At 43.4% G+C, this 21,650-nt stretch overlaps 2 protein-coding genes across 2 annotated transcripts; both read left to right on the forward strand.

Annotated features, from left to right (window-relative positions):
• Window positions 1-7,214: 7,214 nt before the first annotated feature.
• Window positions 7,215-15,342, forward strand: chmp1a (charged multivesicular body protein 1A). Its single transcript, XM_017717211.2, has 7 exons — window positions 7,215-7,350; window positions 7,908-7,927; window positions 8,119-8,196; window positions 9,976-10,122; window positions 12,031-12,159; window positions 12,769-12,962; window positions 13,937-15,342. Exons 1-7 carry the CDS (start codon window positions 7,344-7,346, stop codon window positions 13,956-13,958), a joined length of 597 nt encoding a protein of 198 aa, XP_017572700.1. The 5' UTR covers window positions 7,215-7,343; the 3' UTR covers window positions 13,959-15,342.
• Window positions 15,343-18,996: 3,654 nt separating this feature from the next.
• On the forward strand, window positions 18,997-21,094 carry slc10a3 (solute carrier family 10 member 3). Its single transcript, XM_017717255.2, has one exon. It carries the CDS (start codon window positions 19,344-19,346, stop codon window positions 20,700-20,702), a length of 1,359 nt encoding a protein of 452 aa, XP_017572744.1. The 5' UTR covers window positions 18,997-19,343; the 3' UTR covers window positions 20,703-21,094.
• The last annotated feature ends 556 nt before the right edge of the window (window positions 21,095-21,650 follow it).

Here is a 21,650-nt window from a genome sequence, read left to right on the forward strand (position 1 = left end):
TTGTTCACGCATTTTTGGTCCCCTACAGCCTGGAGGTAGGGTTTCTTGTGTCCAGAGATTGTTTGTAGACTTTTCCAGACCCCACTGATGTTATTCAGCAGCTGTTCCTCCTGTAGTTGGCCTTTCCCTCCATCCCCCAGGTAAACCTAATGACCATGTGTCCAACACAAGGCCTGTGGCCCGGTCCTGTATGGTCTATTTTCTATTAATATTAGGATTTTTCACAATGAACTGCACTACAGTCCCCAGCATGCACTGCATCGCCGCTCCCCTAATGACAGTCTATGGGACAGCAGTTACACCACAATTCTACACAATTCTACACAAGTCTACGCAAGTCACATCACCGAACACACACTATGTAAACATAAATAAGATGTTTATTTATTTATTTATTTAAATCTGAAGATTTCATGATGCAAAGAAATGCTTTAATCATGCAAATGATTCTTTGTGAATTCATGGTGCTGAAGAACCCTTGGAGAACCCTGTTTTTCAGGGTGTCTGTGTGTTCCAGGTGGGAGGGGTACCTGTGCTCGGTGTCCCTCAGAAGGGCTGTCAGGCTTTTCCTTTGATGAATCTGCCCCCCACCAACACTGGCGTCCCCGGCCTCCGCTCTTTATTGGCCTCTGCTATGGACAGACCCGTTTTCTGAGACAGCAGGTCCTCGCGAGAGGGGGCAGTGACGATGATGGTTGGGGGCAGAGGAGGACCATTCTGGGATGATGATGATGATGTAGAATCAGAGGAGGGCGAGTTGCTGGGCTGGGCTGCCGCTTCATTTACTGGAACAGCACAGAATCAGATTAGCGACCGAAACATTGGAGACGAGAGAACATGTGTCTTTCTCTCATTTGTTTTCCTCTCATCTGTCTTCCTTTCATCTGTTTTCCTCTCATCTGTCTTTCTCTCATCTGTCTTCCTCTCATCTGTCTTTCTCTCATCTGTCTTCCTTTCATCTGTTTTCCTCTCATCTGTCTTCCTCTCATCTGTCTTTCACTCATCTGTCTTTCTCTCACCTGTCTTCCTCTCATCTGTTTTCCTCTCAGTTTTCCTCTCATCTGTCTTTCTCTTATCTGTCTTGCTCTCATCTGTTTTCCTCTCATCTGTCTTTCTCTCATCTGTCTTCTTCTCATCTGTCTTCCTCTCATCTGTCTTCCTCTCAGTTTTCCTCTCATCTGTCTTTCTCTCATCTGTCTTACTCTCAGAATTTGCATATTCAGAACATCAGAGCATCTTAACAATGCAGCTCTGAGTGGACAGACACTTATATCTGACCCTGTGAGGTCATTGAAACACCTTCAGTGTTCAGCTGCTATTCACTGCACTGTGATATTATTGCTGGACGTTGGTGCTTTATTTATTAAAAAAAAGATTTAAAACCAGTTGCAGAACCATGTTTGGTGCTGTATTAAACTATTTTTTAAAGGTTCATTACTGAATCATTTGCAACAGGTTCTCAATCAATAATAATATTAATAATAATAATTGAGAGAAAATTGGCCATCAAAATATCATCAGAGTTGGGGTTTGTTTGTTTATTTATTTGTTTGTTTATCTAATGTTGGTTATTTTTATCAGATAGACAGACAAATAGATAGACAGATACATAGATAGATATCTGTCTGTCTATCTATCTATCTATCTATCTGTCTGTCTGTCTATCTATCTATCTATCTATCTATCTATCTACCTATCTATCTATCTGTTTATCTGTCTGTCTTTCTGTCTGTCTGTCTGTCTGTCTGTCTCTCCTGGGTTTAACTGCTGCATTTGATACTATAAACCACAGAATACTTCTCAACCGGCTCAAGAACTTGGTTGGTCTTTCTGGAACTGTGTTAAACTGGTTGTTAAACATATGTCATACAAACATGATATTCTCTGTGGTATACCACAAGGCTCTGTACTAGGTCCACTTCTGTTTTCTTTGCATGGGTCAGATTATTAGAAAGCATAGCATTAATTGTCATAGCTAGGCAGATGGTACACAGCCGCATATATCTGTTCAGTAGATAAACAAGAATAGTTAGCTGGACAAACAGCAGCTTTCTAAAGCTTAATGAGGAAAAGACAGAAATAATTATAATTAGTTGTGAATGAGAGATGTGGAAATCTCTAAAATAAAAACTAAAGGTAGGAATCTTGGTGTAAATCTAGACTCTGATTTAACTTTTAAAGCTCATATTAATGTTATTACCAAAGCTGCTTCATCATTTAAGGAATACAGCATGAGTTTGTCTTCATCTCTGTGTGCGAGATGCTCAGAAACTGGTCCAGGCTTTTGTGTTTTCTTGGCTTGAGTACTGTAATGCTCTGTTCATAGGACCACAAACAAACTTCAACTTGTGTAAAAAGCATCTGCAAGAACATTAACACATCATAGATCTGCCTCAGCTTCACTGCCTTTCCCTTCAGAATCCACTATTATATTTTATTGCTGGTTATTAAATCTTTTGCTGCTCCTTGTCTCCAAGAGCTGACAGATCCTGTTCAAATCCAACTTTAAGATCATCCAATGCTGCTGCTTCATGTTCCAGGTATGAAGCTCAAACAGAGCTGAGAGGCAGTGTTTTGTTTTTAAAGACCTGGAAGTCATTACTGATAAACGTCCATCAGAGTCTGTCTGTCAGTGATGTTAAACCGTTCCTTTATTTTGTGTTTAACAAGGTTTTATTGGGTCCTGTTTTTACTGGAATATTAAAGTTAATTTACTTTCTCATCAATTGAATTTTCTTGTATTATTATTCTTACTTTTATTGTGCTTTTACATTGTAATTATTATTAATATATCACCTTTTCTGCTATTCATTATTTGTTTATTTTACTTTTCATTCTTTTTTCTTCTTCCTGTGTTTTTTTTAGTTTGTATTGTGAAGCACTTTGAGCTGCATTTTTAATCTATGAAACGTGCTGTAAAAATAAACATTGTTGTTGTTGTTGTTGTTGTTGTTATCATCATCAATCTGGAGAACCATTTCACCATGAAAACAACCATGTAAGCATTAAATTGTCCTGTAAAGAACTCGGGGGCATGGTGGGTAGTGCTGTCACCTCACAGCAAGCAGGGTCTTGGTTCAAGTCCCCAGCCGGGTGACCAGAGTCCTCTCTGTGTGGACTTTGCATGTTCTCCCCATGTCTGCGTGGGTTTCCTCCGGGTTCTCCAGTTTCCTCCCACAGTCAGACCAACTGGACATGCTAAATTGCCCCTGGGTGTGAGTGAATGTGTCTGTCTGCCCTGCGATGGACTGGCAACCTGTCCAGGGTGTATCCTGCTTTCTAACCGATGACTGCTGGGATAGGCTCCAGCTCCTGCTGCGACCCAGAAGGTGTGTGTGTGTATATAGAACTCATGGTTCTAAATAGATCCATTGCTTTTACTAAAGAACCCTTGATGAACCATCTGTTAAGAGTGTATACTGTCCCATTCTGTCACACTTTCTACTGGACATATTTACTGTATTTAAAATAATATAAACAGTCAGTGTGTTTACTGTAGAGAGCAGCGTCAGTCTGTTGGCCAGTTTCATAACTGTCCCTGCTCTGGTTCCAGCGTGACGCTCAGTAACGCGTGTAGAGGAGGTTCCTCTCAGCTCAGTGATGCATCCCTCTGTATGGGGTGCACTGAGTGCAGCTCCTTTAAATTGGATTGAGTTAATCTCCGAACAGCCACAACGGCAACACAACATCAGTGATTAACCCAGTTTCACACCCCACTCAGAGAGAACCCTGCAAAGAACCAGACTCACTGCCACTGAGCTATAGAACCTGAACAGCTCGAATCATAGCTTAGCTCATACAGTAGAACTAATTATAAACAGATCTTCATCTGTACAACAGAGTCAACATCCACTGGATTCAGTAAACAAGCAACAGCAAGATAATGTCAACAAATACATTAAAAACAACAGAAGAGACTGGGCCTCATTCACCAACCGTTCTGAAGAAGAAATTCCCTCTTAAACCCACTCACGCAGTTCTGATGAAGACTTGGACTCACCGATGTTCTCTTATTTGGGATTTGTTCTTATGTAAGAACAGAATCTACACACATTTATAGAGCACCTCTCAGACACTCCAGTCACCATCACACTGTGGTCACTCACAGAAGAAAACACTGATAATTCACATTAGAATTCATAAAGCAGCAAAGCGAAGGATGGAAATGAAAACACGATCAAAGCAATTTATCATACGAGAAACGAAAGCAGTCATTCCGTTAAAAAACCCATTTAAAACAAATTCAGATCATTTACAGAGAACAAAGGTGAGAACAGCTCTGACGTGGAACCTTTCTCGAGAGCACATCTATGAACAAACTTATGAACATTTTGGTGCATGAAGCCTAGTTGTTCTGTGTAGAACCATCAACGTCCAAAAACCCATTTTTATGCTTAAATGGTTCTTTACATGGTGAAATTGTTCTTCAGACTGAGGGAGAAGGTGTCGCATATGGTTCTGTAGGGCACCAAAAAGGGTTCTGCTACTGTATACAGACTTGACGTGCTAAATATAGCAGAAGCCTTTTCAAAAAGGTGCTTTATAGAAACCATCTACAAGCATGCAAGTGGTTCTTGTATGTAGAATCATTGTCCTTAGGAAAGAACCCTTGAAGAACTGTCGTTTTTTTTTAGAGTGCAGTGCTGTGGTATGGTCTGTAAACCCTTGTGATGCTGAAATACAGTAGGTTGCCAGTAAAATCCAAATTGTAAACCGAACATGTTCTAATATGTCGCTGCTGTCGGATCAAAATCTCCAAAATGGTACCTTTACAGGAGAAGTAAAAAACCTACTTTACTTTTAATGTAAGTCAATTGAACCAGACATTTTTCCATGTCATTTTGGGCCATTTCTTTTGGTCCATTCATCATGAAATTTACACACAACGTCAAAGACAGACAAGTACTTCCAAAATATTTAAAAACTGAAAAATGACAAAAATGGAGATACGAGGTTTTGTTCCGTCAGCAGCGATATATTGAATATGTTCCTTTTTCATAGAGACAGACGCTCCTCTAGTCCTCTAGAGTCTCCTCTAGATTGACTGACGCTGGATTGACGCTGTATCTGAGGCCTTAGTGTGAGCACCGCTCGGTCTTACCTGTGTTTTCGGCTGGTTTGCCGGCCGCAGACCCCATTCCCCATCAGACAGTATTCGTGTCCATAGCAAAGGCATCAAGCTGCTGTTTGACACTCAAATTACATGAGCCACACCGTATCTCCTTCACACCCCCTCCAACCCTCCCTGCCTGTCTGAGCCCTGGGCTCTAATCCGTGACCCTTTCAGGCTCAGATCTGGAAACTGGGCTGCCAGGAAGGTGATTTTCACTCTGACGTCAACGCAAGTAGCTATAAAGATGGGGCCAACATTTAATTTAAGATACAAGAGGCTCATAATAAGAACTGTGCTGGAGTGAATCAGTAATCTAATCAGACATAAACATAGATTAGATTAGATTCAACTTTACTGTGCAGAGTTACAGGTACAGAGCCAATGAAGTGCATCTAACCAGAAGTCCAAAATACAGTATTATTTACAAATAAAGGGAAAATCTGTGTAGAGATTATTGCAATTAAAATTGCAGAAAAATATGTTTTTCTTCAAAATATGGCCTTCACACATGACTGTGGAGACGAGTCCTTCTGTGGTGATTGGAATTCTATATGATTGATTTAAAAATCAGTGTTGCTGATTTGAGGCTCAAGAATGTGGAATTGTTCAAATAATGTATTGTTTTATTTTAAAATATAAATAAATTGTAACTCTAACATGTTTTTAAGTGTAATATATGTGTATATATCTGTAAACACTAGGGACACAGAAATGGACAATTCTGTAGAATGACCCGTATGCAGGGTGAGTGGACAGCGTACAGTGAGGTGGCAAGTCCTGTGAGAGCAGCGTATGTAAAAGTGAACTTGTACAGTAACTGTTGGTGCAAATATGAATAGTGCAGTAACACTAGGATATAAAGGACAGTAACAGTGCAGTGAGTGAAGAGAAGCAGAAGAAGCTCTTACTGAGCTGTGTTATACATGTACATCTATAATGTGTACATGTTTGTAAGTATCAAATATTGGGCCTAAATGAATAATGTATGGGTCAGACCTGTATGTCTGATAGGTGGGTGAACGCGTAAGGCTCATTTATCATGCATAATATATTGATTTATTAAACAATTTAAATGTGTCAGGGGGAATATTTTTACTTATTTCATGTTTAAATGATTCTATTGAGTTGAATGTGTAGCTATTGTACTTATTTCCACTCCATCACTGGCGTCCGTATACGAATCTCGTTTTTCTTGTATACTGTTAAATATATATGTTTACATCGATATATGACTGATATACACTGATCGATCATAACATTCTGACCACTTCCTTGTTTCTACACTCATTGTCCATTTTATCAGCTCCACTTACTATATAGGTGCACTTTGTAGTTCTACAGTTACAGACTGTAGTCCATCTGTTTCTCTGATACGTCGTTAGCCCCCTTTTACCCTGTTCTTCAGTGGTCAGGACCCCCCATGCTCCCTCACAGAGCAGGTACTATTTGGGTGGTGGATCATTCTCAGCACTGCAGTAACACTGACGTGGTGGTGGTGTGTTAGTGTGTGTTGTGCAGGTGTGAGTGGATCAGACACAGGAGGTGCTCAAAATGTTATGCTAACATGCTAGCGAGTGAGCATAGTGATTGGGGACAGGCAAGATTGCTGATAAATGTATTTGAAATATCTAAGCATACTAAGTACTTCAAAAGCCATATATTGCCATAAATCAGATTTCTGCATGGACTAATAGGCCTGTTGCTGATTAGCTCCATGCTAACATGCTAGAGAGTGATCATAGTGATGGTGTGTGGGAGGTTAGGACTGCTGATGAATCCATCTGAAACACAGTCACTCTGACAGACTGTAATACACTACAGGAAATGTAGAGGGGGCGATACGGCTTCTACTGTTTCATTTAAAAAGCCTCTGTAATGTTCATATGATCCACACGGTCACTCTGACAGACTGTAATACACTACAGGAAGCGTAGGGGGCGGTATGGCTTCTACCGTCTCATTTTTTGTATTTTTTAAATGGTCGAAAACGTGTTCCACCTAAATAGTCTCATGGCATAGAAGCACGTTTTTAATCACATTAAATAATTCATTGGTAATTATTGCTGATCCAACACGTAAGGGGAGCGAGGCCGGTGTGTGGCATCACGTGTCACGTGCTCGCGTCAGCGCTGAATGCGGAAGTGCAAAGAGGCGGCGGAGAGATAGACAGGCAGGCAGGCAGACAGACAGACAGACAACTGACTGTAATAACTGAAATAACAGCGCAGATATGGACGGTAAGGACAGACGGGCCTTGTTTGTAGAGCTGTGTGTGTTTGAATGCGAGAGGCGGAGCTTTATTATGCTAACACTAATGCTAACAGCTCTGTAAACAATAACAAATAAACATCCAACGGACTAATAATCGGAGAAACTGAGGTCTTTTCGGCGTTAGGCGTGTGTAAAGTTTGCTGTGTGGGATCTTTGTTCGTGTCTTCTGTTCAGAACATGCTGTAGGTTCGCTGGACCTGCTCACATAAACAGTAGAACCTCGTTTAATGTCCCTTTAAACGCGTTTCCGCTCCTGATCGGCGGACGACGTGGTTATGTATGTATTTATGGATTAAGTGGCGATCAGGGCTTGATCTGTGTGTGAATATGTCTGTCTAAAAGCTGTAGCTGGCACCCATCGCCACCCATGTCCCTCAGCCTGGCCGTGAACGAGCTGTACTGAGAACCAGACCCGGTCTTGGCCTCATTAAACCTTCCATCAGACTCATTACAGATTATTTGTGTTATTTCTGATTTATCTCATGTGCTGTTTCAACATCTGTCTCTCTGTATTTCTCCTCAGAAACGCTCTTCCAGCTGAAGGTACGTAAGGGCTCAGAATATTCAGGATATTTATGGTGTTGGTGTATATGCTTTACGTTTGTTGTGTTAAGATGGTTTTTGTTCAGTAATCACTGTTTTATGAATATAAAAATATAGAAAATCACTACATGTTGTGTTTTCATGTTCTTGTTCTCTGTGGTGTTTAACTGGTCTTCACTCTTTGTCCTCAGTTCACTGCAAAGCAGCTGGAAAGACTGGCGAAGAAAGCAGAAAAGGACTCGAAGGCAGAGCAGGCTAAAGTGAAGAAGGTGGGCCGAGGGGCTCCAGCGTTCACAGATCTGTTTATTCTCGCACTGAAGTCAGAGATACGCATCTCAGCAGAGTGACCAGTGCAAAATCGGGCATTTCCAAAAGTGGTGGTGGCAAAATTTGTTATTTTAAAAAATGATTGGGGTAAAATTGTCCATTTCAAAGAGTGGTGGGGGCAGAATGAAGCATTTTTAATAATTATGGGGGCAAAATTGGGCATTTCAAAAGGGTGGTGGGGGCAAAATTAACCATTTTAAAAAATGATGGGGGAAAAATGGTCCATTTCAAAGAGTGGTGGGGGCAAAATGGTCCATTTCAAACAGTACTGGGGGCAAAATGAGCCATTTTTAAAAATGATGGGGGCGAAATGGTCCATTTCAAAGAGTGGTGGGGGCAAAATGAGCTATTTTAAAAAATGATGGGGGCAAAATTGGCCATTTAAAAAAAGTGGTGGGGGCAAAATGAACCATTTTTAATAATTATGAAGGTAAAATTGTCCATTTCAAAGAGTCTTGGGGACAAAATGAACCATTTTAAGAAATGATGGGGGCAAAATTGGCCATTTCAAAAAAGTGGTGGGGGCAAAATGAATAATTTTTAATAATTGTGAGGGCAAAACTGGGCATTTCAAAAGAGTGGTGGGGGCAAAATGAACCATTTTTAATAATTATGAGGGCAAAATTGTCCATTTCAAAGAGTGGTGGGGAGTGTAAATAGGGGGTTTTCTCTCACACCCTTTCTGGATCACACTCCTCCAGTGACTCAGAGTGTGTGTGACTCAAAATCTCTCCTCTGATTGGAGGATGAGGATGTCATATGAGGAAGTCATATGAGGAAGGCCAGTGACTGAGGTCCACTGTAGGGCAGTGCAGTCTACTGATCAGCAGGGGGCAGACGAGTCCTGTTTGAGAGGGAAGAGTTATATCTCTCAGATAAAGTACACTGTGTACCAGCTACACTTACTGACATGAAGAAAATACTCACTAAAGTAAAAGTTCCTTTCCAAACAGCAACGAAAACTGCTTAAGTACTGAGTAACTTAAAGTACCGCAGTGGAATCTTTTAGAATGCCCAGCCTCTATTGACGTAAAACTACAGGACTGAAATTGCCTTCTCGTTTGAATTATCAGCTCCACCTTAAATGGTGCAGCTGTTATATTCAGGAGTGATCCGTAAAGCCGTTAATGTGGCCAGTCAAGGTTAATTAGAATTGGAATAAATTCTAATTAACACATAAACAGTCCACTGTGATTGTTCTGTGAGTGAGAGTATTTACAGAGACACCTGGTGTATCTAATCAATCCTTCATTACATTAAATGAGCTGATGGAACTGATCAAATCCATGTGACGCTAGAGAGCAGAGAGAAGAACCAAGCCTGTGTTCATCTAACCTGCATTCTCGTAACTTTACTGAACACAGTCTAAATGCTGACTGCTGTATTTATATTTATTTGTATTTATTCTAATATTATATAGATTTTTTACTGTCAAACACACGCACTTTCTACCCAGATGAACAGATTTATAACCGTTTTCATGACTTTTACACAGTATATCAAACAGCTGATTCAACCCTGAACTGAATGGTGCTGGACTGGAGTTTGATTTGAAGGAATTCTTTGGCTAAAAAGTGAACAAAAGTACAGATATTCAGGCTCCTGGCCTGCTGCTGCTGTGTTTAGCTGTTGTAATTAGTCCGTGTTCAGGGATAAGTGTGTCGTACCGTGTCAGGAATCGCATATTCGTGTGTGTTTAATGCTGTCCTGTGTGATTTCAGGCTTTGCAGCAGAAGAATGTGGACTGTGCACGCGTCTATGCAGAAAACGCCATCCGTAAGAAGAACGAAGGTATAAACTGGCTCCGCATGGCATCCCGCGTCGACGCCGTGGCCTCTAAAGTCCAGACTGCTGTCACCATGAAAGGGGTCAGTCTGTGTCCTCTCTCCTGATGCAGTTTATACACCAACAATCCCAGTGCTATTCCATAAATACAGAGAATCTGCCAGAGAACACTCATGCAGATATATCAGTGCTGATGTGTGCAAGCTGAAGTGCTCTGAAGCAGCCACAGTCGAACAGAATTTAGAGATCGCTACAAAGCTGCAGTCGCACTTACACGTGTCACATTTATTACAGAAACATCTGATCATAATCATTTTCTGCTTCACAGCACTAACTGCAGTTATTTTAATATATAATGTAAGCAAACCATATTTACATTAGTTGGCTTGAGACAAAAGCTACGCTCACATTGCAAGCCTCGTTGCTCAAATCCAATTTTATGCTCAGAGCCGATCTCTCTGACTCGATGATTCACGCTCGTTTAGGTCAGTGACTCAAATCTGTCATTAATGTGATGAACAGGCGTCCTGAAATGACCCTCATGCGCTCATCCTACTCAGTAACATCACGTGACTGAATCACTGCATCATCAGCACAAACTAACGAGCAGAACGAGCTTCGCTGAGAAGATCATTAACTCTAATCAGCTCTCAGCTTCATTATTAGAGCCAGACGAAGGAGAAAAAGGCGAGATGAGCTGATTTTCCACCGTTTACAGGCTTTAATGTCTGTTCGGCGCTGTTGCCATGGTAACACTGAATGATGGCGCAACGCAGCGGAAAAAAGCACGAGTTCGATCTGAGCCTCACATTAAGGTCGCACGGCCACGAATCGGATACGTGTCTAGGACCACATATGAAAGTGGCTCAGGTCGGATTTGAAAAGATCACATTTGTGTCCACACAGCCCTGAAAACATCAGATCTGAGTCACATTAGAGCAGAAAATCAGATTTGTGCCACTTCAGCCTGGAAATGTGAACGTAGCTTAATAAATGGTGATAAAAAAATAAATTCTAGAACTTCTGTAGTTCTGACGTTGAACTGTGTGTAAAAGCGTTTAGGAGCTAGAATCATCTTTTATTCACTGCAAAGTAAAGGAATAGCTAGAGAGCCAATAAGCCAGTTTAGCTGCTTTAGATTTGTTCTTTAAGTCGTTTGTCACACTTAATGGTTGGTGACAGTGGGGTGACTTGTGTGCAGCTGTGGTTAGCCGACAAGATAGCCTACACTCTTAAAAAAGATGGCTCTTCAAAGGCTCTTTAGTAAAGATAATGGTTCTGTGTAGAACCATAAGCACATTGATGGAGATCTGGTTCTATTTAGCACCAAAAATGTCAAGTTTGTAACAAGCAGAACCCTTTTTGGTGCTAAATAGAACCATTTTCGAAAAGTCTGTATCTATAACACATTCTGTATTTAGTCAGGAGAACCGTTTTACCATGCAGCATGCAAATGATCAAGCATGCAAATTATTCTTTGGGTGTTCATGGTGCTGTATAGAACCACTGTGTTTGCTAACTCGCCTACCACTAAGAGTAGAGACTGATGTGGTGATTGTTCTTTCATCTGATAGTCATGTGATTCATGATGTCTCTCTTATAGTCAGAGAGGAAGAAACGTGCAAAGGTTTCTGCTTAAACACTGATAACATTAGCATTTTGGATGTCCAGTGCTCTGAAGCTCCGCCCCTTTGGAGATCAGAAGCAGCACACAGTCTGCAATGCTATTTCTTGGTTTTAAATTGGAAAAATCATTCACCCCAGAAGTCTGTGATGAGAAACAGCTCTATATAGTCTCTCCCAGTAAATGAATGCATTTTATTTGTGAAATTTATACTTTGTTTTCTAATTAAGATGAAACAATTAACATCAAAAAAGAAAGTGAATGACTTTAAAATGCTGAAGTCATTTTATGGATGATTATCTCTGCTCTGTTATTTATATGTTCATTCCATGCTGACCAGCTCTTCTCTGTGCTGTTTATTAATAAGGTGACGAAGAACATGACCCAGGTGACGAAAGCTCTGGATAAAGCTCTGAACTCCATGGACCTGCAGAAGGTCTCCGCCGTCATGGACAAGTTTGAGAGTCAGGTTCAGAATCTGGACGTCCACACTTCGGTAAGTGGTGCTGTAGAGCGGAGACACAGCTCCGAAATGACCGGTTGCATCCATAGTTAAAGAGCCGTATCCTATTTAATTTCTCCACTCAGGTCCACCTGCAGAGTTACATACCAAAAACAGCCATAATACATTTCTGCATCATCATCTTCCATTTATTCTCCTTATCCCTCACAATTAAACAGACTGTCTGTTACTGTATGAAGACTGATTTACATAAATGAGTTCTGTTCTCTTTGGCTGTCCTGTAATGCCCCCTAAACTTCCTGTAGATTATTGTGGATCATATGAACATTATAGAGCTTTTTAAATGAAACAGTAGAAGCCATAACGCCCCCTACGCTTCCTGTAGAGTATTACAGTCTGTCAGAGTGACCATGTGGATCATATGAACGTTATAGAGCTTTTTAAATGAAACAGGAGGAGCCATATCGCTCCCTTCGCTTCCTGATGTATATTGCATTCAGACCCTCTGGATTGTGTATATATAAGCATTAAATGCCACTTTAGTTTGGGACTAATCATCTAAATTAATTAATCATCACTGCCCTGATCTGTAGACTGTAACCATGTCCTCTTCTAAAATCCACCCCTTCATGTGTCCTGTAGGTGATGGAGGACTCGATGAGTTCGGCTACCACGCTGACGACGCCACAGGAGCAGGTGGATGATCTGATCCTGCAGATAGCGGAGGAGAGCGGGCTGGAGGTGATGGACCAGCTGAACCAGCTGCCCGCTGGAGCAGCCTCGCTGGGGGAGACATCCACACGCTCGCAGGAGAAAGAAGACCAGCTCTCACGCAGGTACAGCGCCGCCTGCCCAGTGATGACATACTGGATGGAGTGGCTGGTGATTGTAGTGGGTGACATCTCTGCCTTCTACGCTGTAGACTGGGGTTCAATCCCCCACCTGGGTAAACACCCTACACTATACCAGTAAGAGTCCTTGGGCAAGACTCCTAACACCACCTTCACCTCCCTGTGTAAAACAATCAAACTGTAAGTCACTCTGGATAAGAACATCAGCCCAATGCCATAAATGTAAATGGGGATTAATGATTAAAGCGATAATTTGGCAATAAACCAAATCCACCCCTCTCTCCAAAAGAAAAGTTTGTTGTCTGAAGTTTGTCTTTAGTTTCAGCACTGCAGCTATGAGGCTAATGTAGCTAACAAGTTATGGAAGCTTATAGCTCACCATAGGCAAAATTCAGGCTTCAGGCTCCTACTACTGTTTTTAGTGGTGTGTGTACTTGTTTATTGTAGGACTGTTTGAGTCTTTGAATAGTCATAAAAATCAAATAGTAAATTAAGATTTTATGTATGTAAATTAACTCTTGATAATGTTACATGCTCTCAGCTGAGAACCGTGAGATGTCTAAACTCAGAACCTGCAATGTTTTGAGTTTTGTATCTGTTCAGTTAGAAGGAATCATAGAAAGGCTACTGCAGTTGTGAAGCGGTCAGTGTGGGTGTTTAGAGTACTTTATAACGGCTTTGAATGCAGCTCAGCCAATCAGATTTTAGGGCTGGAATTGTCTGTTTTATAATTATCTATGTTTGACCTAAAACTGCCTCATACTGGAATTCCAGCACAGTGCTGCAGCACTTTAAACTGATGCTAAAACTAAAGGAGAAAATATCAGATGCCGAGCGCATTGTCTGGCTCCGTTTAGAGTAAACGGAGGGAGAGAGTTATGGCTCCGGTGTTCGTCTCACTCATGGTGCTGCTGTGTCAGGAATGCTGTCTGTCCGACTCTGCTGTTTTTGTGTTACAGACTGGCGGCTCTGCGGAACTGAGTGCGACTGCTGTGATCTCAGGGAGCTGGAGAGTGACCTGCTGTTTCACGGCCAGGCTGGAAGGGGCGCTGCTCAATCCAACTTCACTCACTCTGAGGATCCGACACGGCCAATCGATTTTTATCCCCAAATCTGTTTATACAACAACACACTCTCACAGCTGCCTACAATACTGCCCCCCCCCCCCCCCCCCACACACACACACACACACACACACACACACACTCCTTCTGCTGAAAACAGTCTGCCCCCCTTTTTGTCTTTACATAGCTTGCTCTCTCTCCCTCTGTGTCTCTCAGCCACAAGTGGCTTCCTCGGTCAGCTCTGAATATTTGGGTGAATATTAAATCAGTTGAAGGACTATTTTTATGTTTTTCTGTGTGAAATGCTCGCCTGCTTTGGTTTAGACTACTGAAGCGACTGCAGGGGGATTCTCTCCGCGCTCCGATTGGCTGGTGGGGGAGACTGTGACAGGAAGCAGATGTTCAGCTGCAATTATAACGTTTTGATTCGTTTCTTTATTTTTAATTGACTCTGCGGAAATATTGTAAAGCCATGTTAATAACACTAACAGATCGTACTGTACGTGTTGCTGCCGTTGCACCTCGATATTACACTCATACGGCATCCGGCTGTGCGTGAAGCATCTTTCACTGAAAGCTCTGTGTTGACGTTAATAGACTCCACCACCTGGAAAGCCACCTCAAAGCGATAGTTTTCAAAGTTCAATTCCTCCAGTTTCTCTCTGGTCAATCAGCCATTTTTATTTTTAGCACTGGAGCTACGAGGCTAATCAGCTGACCAGTACTGGAAGCTTATACACCACCAATTAGCATGGCACCAACTGCATGGGCAGAGATACCGAGCCAACTCCAGCTTTAAGAGGCTGTGTTAGCCTCGTAGCTCCAGTGCTAAATCAACAGAGGGCGCATCTCGGTCTGGTGGCTGCGTTTGGGCGAGGGCGAAACCGAGAAGCTGGGTTTTTATTGCTGAACCGTCACTTTAATTTGTGTTTGTGTTTTTCTCGTTTTGCTTGTTTAGATTTGCTTTTCCGCCTTACAGCAGTGCAGCTGCCGCGTAGGTGCTCTTCATCCTCCTCCTCTTCTTCAGTGCCTCAGTCAGATGCAGCGAGACGTTTGCGCCCGCAGAGAAACGCAGCTGTAGCGTCCAGTCTGCCATGCTGTTGCATTGTGGGTAATGTGGGCACGCTGTTATCCGTTACGCTCTGCCATGCGCGGCGTCTCGCTGTTCGCTTCATGCTGTTGTTCTTGGGGTTTTTTCGTTTTGTTTGAAATGGGAAGGTTATTTATATTGGCGATCAACTGGCAGCGCTTTTCTTTTGTATATTTATCTTGTCAAAATAAAAGCCCTCTGATAAACAGTATTGTGGTGAGTCATGATGTGAATGAATACAGGAGCATGAAATGATAAAATGATGGAATCAGTTTAATGCGGTAAATGAAAATGTGGAAAGGTTAGACGTGTCCGGAATGATGATCAGAGCTGCAGAGGATTCTAGAATCGTGCAGAAAAGCGCAGATCATAAAGGAAGTTCTTTAAAAAAATGTAAAAGGATAAAATTACTAAATGTAGTTTTGGAAACAGTCCAAATATAGAAACTCGACTGCAGAACCAACCTTTTGAATTTATTGTTGTGATGTTGCAAAAACATGCTTAGATATATTCAGCCTACAGCAGTTTAGCCCCGCCCATTCAGCCTACAGCATTTTAGCCATGCCCATTCAGCCTACAGCAGTTTAGCCCCACCCATTCAGCCTACAGCAGTTTAGCCCCACCCATTCAGCCTACAGCATTTTAGCCATGCCCATTCAGCCTACAGCAGTTTAGCCCCGCCCATTCAGCCTACAGTGGGACAGCTAATCAGAACAGAACTAAATGTAGTTTTGGAAACAGTCCAAATATAGAAACTCGACTGCAGAACCAACCTTTTGAATTTATTGTTGTGATGTCGCAAAAACATGCTTAGATATATTCAGCCTACAGCAGTTTAGCCCCGCCCATTCAGCCTACAGCATTTTAGCCATGCCCATCCAGCCTACAGCAGTTTAGCCCCACCCATTCAGCCTACAGCAGTTTAGCCCCGCCCATTCAGCCTACAGCATTTTAGCCATGCCCATTCAGCCTACAGCAGTTTAGCCCCGCCCATTCAGCCTACAGCATTTTAGCCATGCCCATCCAGCCTACAGCAGTTTAGCCCCACCCATTCAGCCTACAGCAGTTTAGCCCCACCCATTCAGCCTACAGTGGGACAGCTAATCAGAACAGAGCTCATTAACATAAATCAGTCTTAAAGGTACAGTAACAGAAACTGCCTGTTTATCTGTGACCGATAAAGAGGCTGTAAATGATCATGTAGAACAGAGGTGGACGAAGTAGAAAAATCATCTACTTGAGATAAAGTACAGATACCCAAGGTAAAATATCACTCCAGTAAAAGTAGAAGTCCTTACTCTAGACCGCCATTTGAGTAAAAGTACAAAAGTATTTGCCTTCAAATGTACTTAAGTATCAAAGGAAAAGTACTAAAAGATTAATTATGACTCTGATGTCCTGTTATCATTTTTATAACAAGACTCGATTCAGTAACTCATTTTAGGTGAAAATCCTCCAGCGTCTCTCTTGGTAAACCAGTCTTTTAATAGAACGTCATTAATTAGTGACACTGTAAGTGATCATAAGCACAAAACACTGAAGGCAAACAGGTTCCATCAGGGAGAACTGAGTGGCTCTAAAATCATTTTTACACACAAGCAAAGTTTCAGTTTAAGATTACTTTGTAAATTAGTTACAAGTTGAATAAAACCTGGCTTTAAACTCAGGATCACAAATAAATTTTCCTTTACTGTATTGATCTGTAGGCCTCTGTTCATAAACATAAACTAACCGAAACTAATTTACTGTAAAATGAAAGTGTTTGTATGAATTCAGAAAAAAAGAAACATGTCAGTCACGACTGCATATGTGGACATATTTCTATATTGTGGTCTATTTACACAAAGTTAGGTTAGTTCCATCATTTAGGTGACTCATGTGCTCCCAAATTTTTATGCTGCTGCGCTGACATTGAACTGTGTGCTTGCACTGGATTGGCATGACCAACAGGTCAAAACAAACTCAGAACAAAGTGACCGCTGTGCATTATTGGTGCTCTTGCATTGTCCTTTTTTTGTTTTGACATGTTACGTTTTTATACACACAGAAACCAAAAGGAACGACAGATTTTTCAAGATGTAGCGGAGTAAAAAGTAAGATATTTGACTTTGAAATGTAACGGAGTGAAATACTTAACTGGAGGGAATACTTAAGTAAAGTACAGATACATGAAAATAACTACTTAAGTACAGTAACAAATTACATTTACTTAGTTACTGTCCACCACTGATATAGAAATTAACTGGATCCGTTTTCAGTACATAAAACATAAACGTTACAGTGGAGCTCAGTACAGGACAGTGTTGAATACAGACTTTAACATGAAAATGAGCCAGGTATCGCTGCATCTGGCATGCGGTGTGTTTACAGCTGTGTCAGCAAGCTGTAAGTCTTGATGTCAGTTACAGCAGCTTTACTGGATTACACACCAACACAGGCTGTCAGAGAGAATCACACCAAAACATGGAACCGGACACTGTCAGCGCTGAGTGAGGGTGAAAGTGCAACTGTGTGAATTATTAATGCAGTGATTATGCTCAGGGTCAGAGATCACCACAGATCCACACTCAGCCCTGAGTGAACAGGCGCTCTGCGCTGAATGTGGAGAGTCTGTAGGCCCTGATTTCTCTCTTTGAAGCCTGATGTCCAATAAATATACATATATACATAAATATTTATTTATTTATTTATGTATACATACATACATACATGTATATATATGTACATATGCACAGAGATGCAGTGTGTAGTACTGTTGCATCACAGCAAAAAGGGTCTGGGTTCCTGGGCCGCTCCACAGTTTCAGTCTCCATTTCCCAAATGCTTTAGCAGAGTGCGCTACCGTTACTCCTCCTAATAAATAGACATACATTCGGCGCCGTCTCCTCATTATTCAGCACCATCACTGTAATAATTCATCATCAACATTAACACAGGAAGGTAATCAGATCAGGTGGAGTTCGAGTCAGCAGTGTCTGAGATTTTTAAAACGCATAGTTAGAAAAGAAAAACATCTCCCAGTGAAAGCAACGTTTTACAGTAGAAATAAATGGAGCTCATTATGCTGGTAGTGGCATACGCTGCCTGACTCAGCCGCCTAAAAACCAGAAAAACGGATCATAAACAGAAGTTAGGACCCTGTTGGGGTTCATCCTTAAAAATAGGACAGGATTTAGGAGGTTTAGTCTAGTCAGGATGTTTGTGTGATGCTGTTTTCTGATCTGGAGTTAAGAGCTGTTGTTCTGTAACAGGTTCTGTTCTGATTTCAGTCCTAACTACGGTGGTGGTGACTAAGCAGAGAAGAGAAGAAGTTTCAGTAACGTGGCCCGGCTAACAGTAATAGAGCACTGTGGACGGTGCCGGGCCAGGATATGAGATTTTTAGGAAAATAGTCCGTATGGATTTGATGTGGGTGGAAGTGATGCCATTACATGCAGCAGTGTTTAACGGTTTGTGTTTATTTATGAATTACGCACTGTGAAGTGTTATGAACGGTGTTTAATGGTGTGTGTTTATGCATTACACATTGTAAAGTGTTGCAAACTGTGTTTAATGGTTTGTGTGTGTTTATGAATTACGCACTGTAAAGTGTTATGAACGGTGTTTAATGGTTTGTGTGTGTTTATTCGGTTTAAACGGTGTTTATTCACTTCCGTTACACATTTAGTGTTCGCTCTCGCGCAAGCCCCGCCCCTCCCGGGCCGGGATTGGTCCCTAGCTAAGACATGCGACACCTGTGACGTTTTACCCGCTAGCCAATCCTCGCGCAAGAGGGAGCGGCGCGCCAGCCAATCCCAGCGCGGGTAGAAGGCGGGGATTTCCTCCGAATACGGGCGTGGAAAGAAAACCCACCGCACTTCTCCGCCGCTAGTGGCCGCTCCGCTTATATTATTTACGAGGAGAAAAGAAGCGGTGGCGGCGGCGCGAGCCACACGGAGACAAAACCAACTGCGAACGGATAAAACAGAGATGATCCGCCGAAACCAGACCGAAACAGCAAGAACCCCCTAAATTCGAGCCCTGTTTTGACTCGTATGGGGCTGGGTGACGGCTCGGATCCGCGGCACGATGTACACGGGCTGGGCCGGTTGATGGTGGAGCTTTGGGGTTGGAGCGGTGGGTGGAGGCCGGTGAAGCCGGGCTGGAGTCGAGCTGAGGCGTGGAGAAGCAGCGAGGCGGCCCGGGGGCTCCTCCACCTCCTACTCCAACACCATGAGGCTGACAGTGTTGCTCTGCTGGCTGGTTGTGTGGGCTGCGGCGGAGAGCAGTGAGAACAGCACGACCCTCAGCAACAGGAGGTACCTGAACATTGGAGATGGGACTAATCTGGAGTTTGAGTTCCCTGAGAACACCAAGGGCGTGATCGTGATCTCCAGCGAGTACCGGAGTGCTGTGGGCAGGAAGGGCCGAGAGAGCTGGAGGCAGACGGTCAGGGTGCGCTCCCTGGAGCCGGATGTGCTGTCCATCCTGAACGTCAGCGACAGCGGGCATTCAGGGCCTGTGAGGAGCTACATCATCAGCATCAGGTCGGGCATGGCAGGCAGGGCACCTCTGCTCATCCAGCTGCTGGACCTGGACCAGAATTCAGAGCCGGTGCTGATTGAGGAGCGGACAGACTATGCTATCAGGGTGGCTCCCGGGGCCTTCGACCGCAGTCAGGCTGGAGGACTCTCGCACTTTTCGGAGAACCCGGTTCTCTTCGCCTTGCTGCCGCTAATCTTCGTCAACAAGTGCGCTTTTGGGTGTAAGGTGGAGGTGGAGGTGTTGCGGGGGCTGTTGAAAAGGCCCGTTCCTCTCTTCCTCGGGGTTTTGGGGCAGTTCCTCATCATGCCGCTCTACGGGTACGGCATGGCGCACCTGGCGTCACTGCCCAAGGCTCTCTCTCTGGGCCTGGTCATCACCTGCTCGGCCCCTGGCGGCGGTGGAGGCTACCTTTACAGCCTGTTGCTGGGAGGAGACGTTACACTGGCGATCTGCATGACTCTGGTATCCACTGTGGTTGCCACGGCGGCGATGCCGCTCTCCTCGGCGCTCTACGGGCATCTCCTGGGTGTCCATGCCACCCTGCACGTGCCCTTCGTGAAGATCCTGGGCACCCTGCTATTCATTGCCATCCCCATCTCGCTGGGCATGCTGGTGAAGCTGCGACTGCCCGCTCTCACCCGGGTCCTCCTCGCCCTCATACGCCCCTTCAGCTTCGTGCTCATTGTGGGCGGCATCTTCATGGCGTATCAGATGGGCGCCTCCATCCTGGCCGACGTCCATCCCCACATCGTCCTGGTGGGTGTGACGGTGCCCGTTTTGGGGCTGCTGGTGGGGCTGGCGATGGCGTGGCTGGCCGGGCTGCCCGCGCCACAGAGGAAGACGGTGGGCATCGAGGTGGGCGTCCAGAACAGTCTGCTGGCACTGGCCGTCATGCAGCTCTCGTTCCGGCGGGCGGAGGCCGACTTCGCCTCGCAGGCGCCCTTCATCGTCGCCCTCAGCAGCACCTCCGAGATGCTGCTGCTGGTCCTCGCCCACTTCGCCCACCGCCGCCTCTGCCACACGCCTGCCGCCCATTCCGAAACCTGACCCGGGCACCGGCCGCCACCCAGCGACCCTCGCCAGCCTCAGGGTGGGCATAGTGGACAGTTAACAAAGTGCGTGTTTATTTTTGTCTCTAAAACCAAAGGCTGTTTTTTAAGTTCCCCTGTTTTCTAAATCGAATTTTAAGCGAAATGAACTTTGTGTGTCGATTATGAAGCGATATTTTTCTAACAAATTTGTGTGGGTTTTGTAATTTGAGATGCTTTTTCTTTGTATCCTGTTTACAAAAGCACTGTGTCTCTTCTGGGACGGTCGTGCTCTGAGCTCTAATGTGCTGTTGATTGTTTTGGTGGATTCTGAATGAGGTCGTCTGAGAATCCACGTACTTGAATCGTTTTGCGTAAAAATGTGAATAAATGCATTTTTGAAAAGGAAAAGGTGTCGGCTTTGGGTGTTTGGGTGTTTGCTGAAACCAGCCAGGCAGCTTTCACTGATTTTATCTGCCTTTATTTGAATGTGTTGTCTGACTCTTTTGTATATACTGAGGTTCTAGCTCATCTCTGTTAGGTCTCACAGTCTGGAGCGTTTTTACACTGCTTGGTTTGTGATCTGAGCACATTTCCAGTGAACACCCACCCACTTCCTGCACTCTTAAAAATAAAGGTTACTTAGTGGTTCCTGGTTTGGTCAGAGGGTTCTAAGAAAAGCCTTTAACTGCTATAGAACTTTTACATTATGTGGAAGTGCTTTAAATGTTGAAAAGGTTCTTCAAACTCGCATCTCATTTACAGACGACCTTCAGAGAAGAAGATGATTCAGAATCAGAGCTGCTGGGTTACTCTGTTACTGGAGTAAAAGTACAGACGTTCTCCATTGTAAATGCACTGACAGTGAAGAAACTCCGAGATGTTCTAGTTGTGATGTCATGTTATGATGAACTGTTGTTAATGACGCCTTTAGAGGGCGGCGCTGAGCGACGTTTGTTTATTTGAT

This window comes from Pygocentrus nattereri, chromosome 8, assembly GCF_015220715.1.
Source record: "Pygocentrus nattereri isolate fPygNat1 chromosome 8, fPygNat1.pri, whole genome shotgun sequence".
NCBI classification, from domain to species: Eukaryota; Metazoa; Chordata; class Actinopteri; order Characiformes; family Serrasalmidae; genus Pygocentrus; species Pygocentrus nattereri.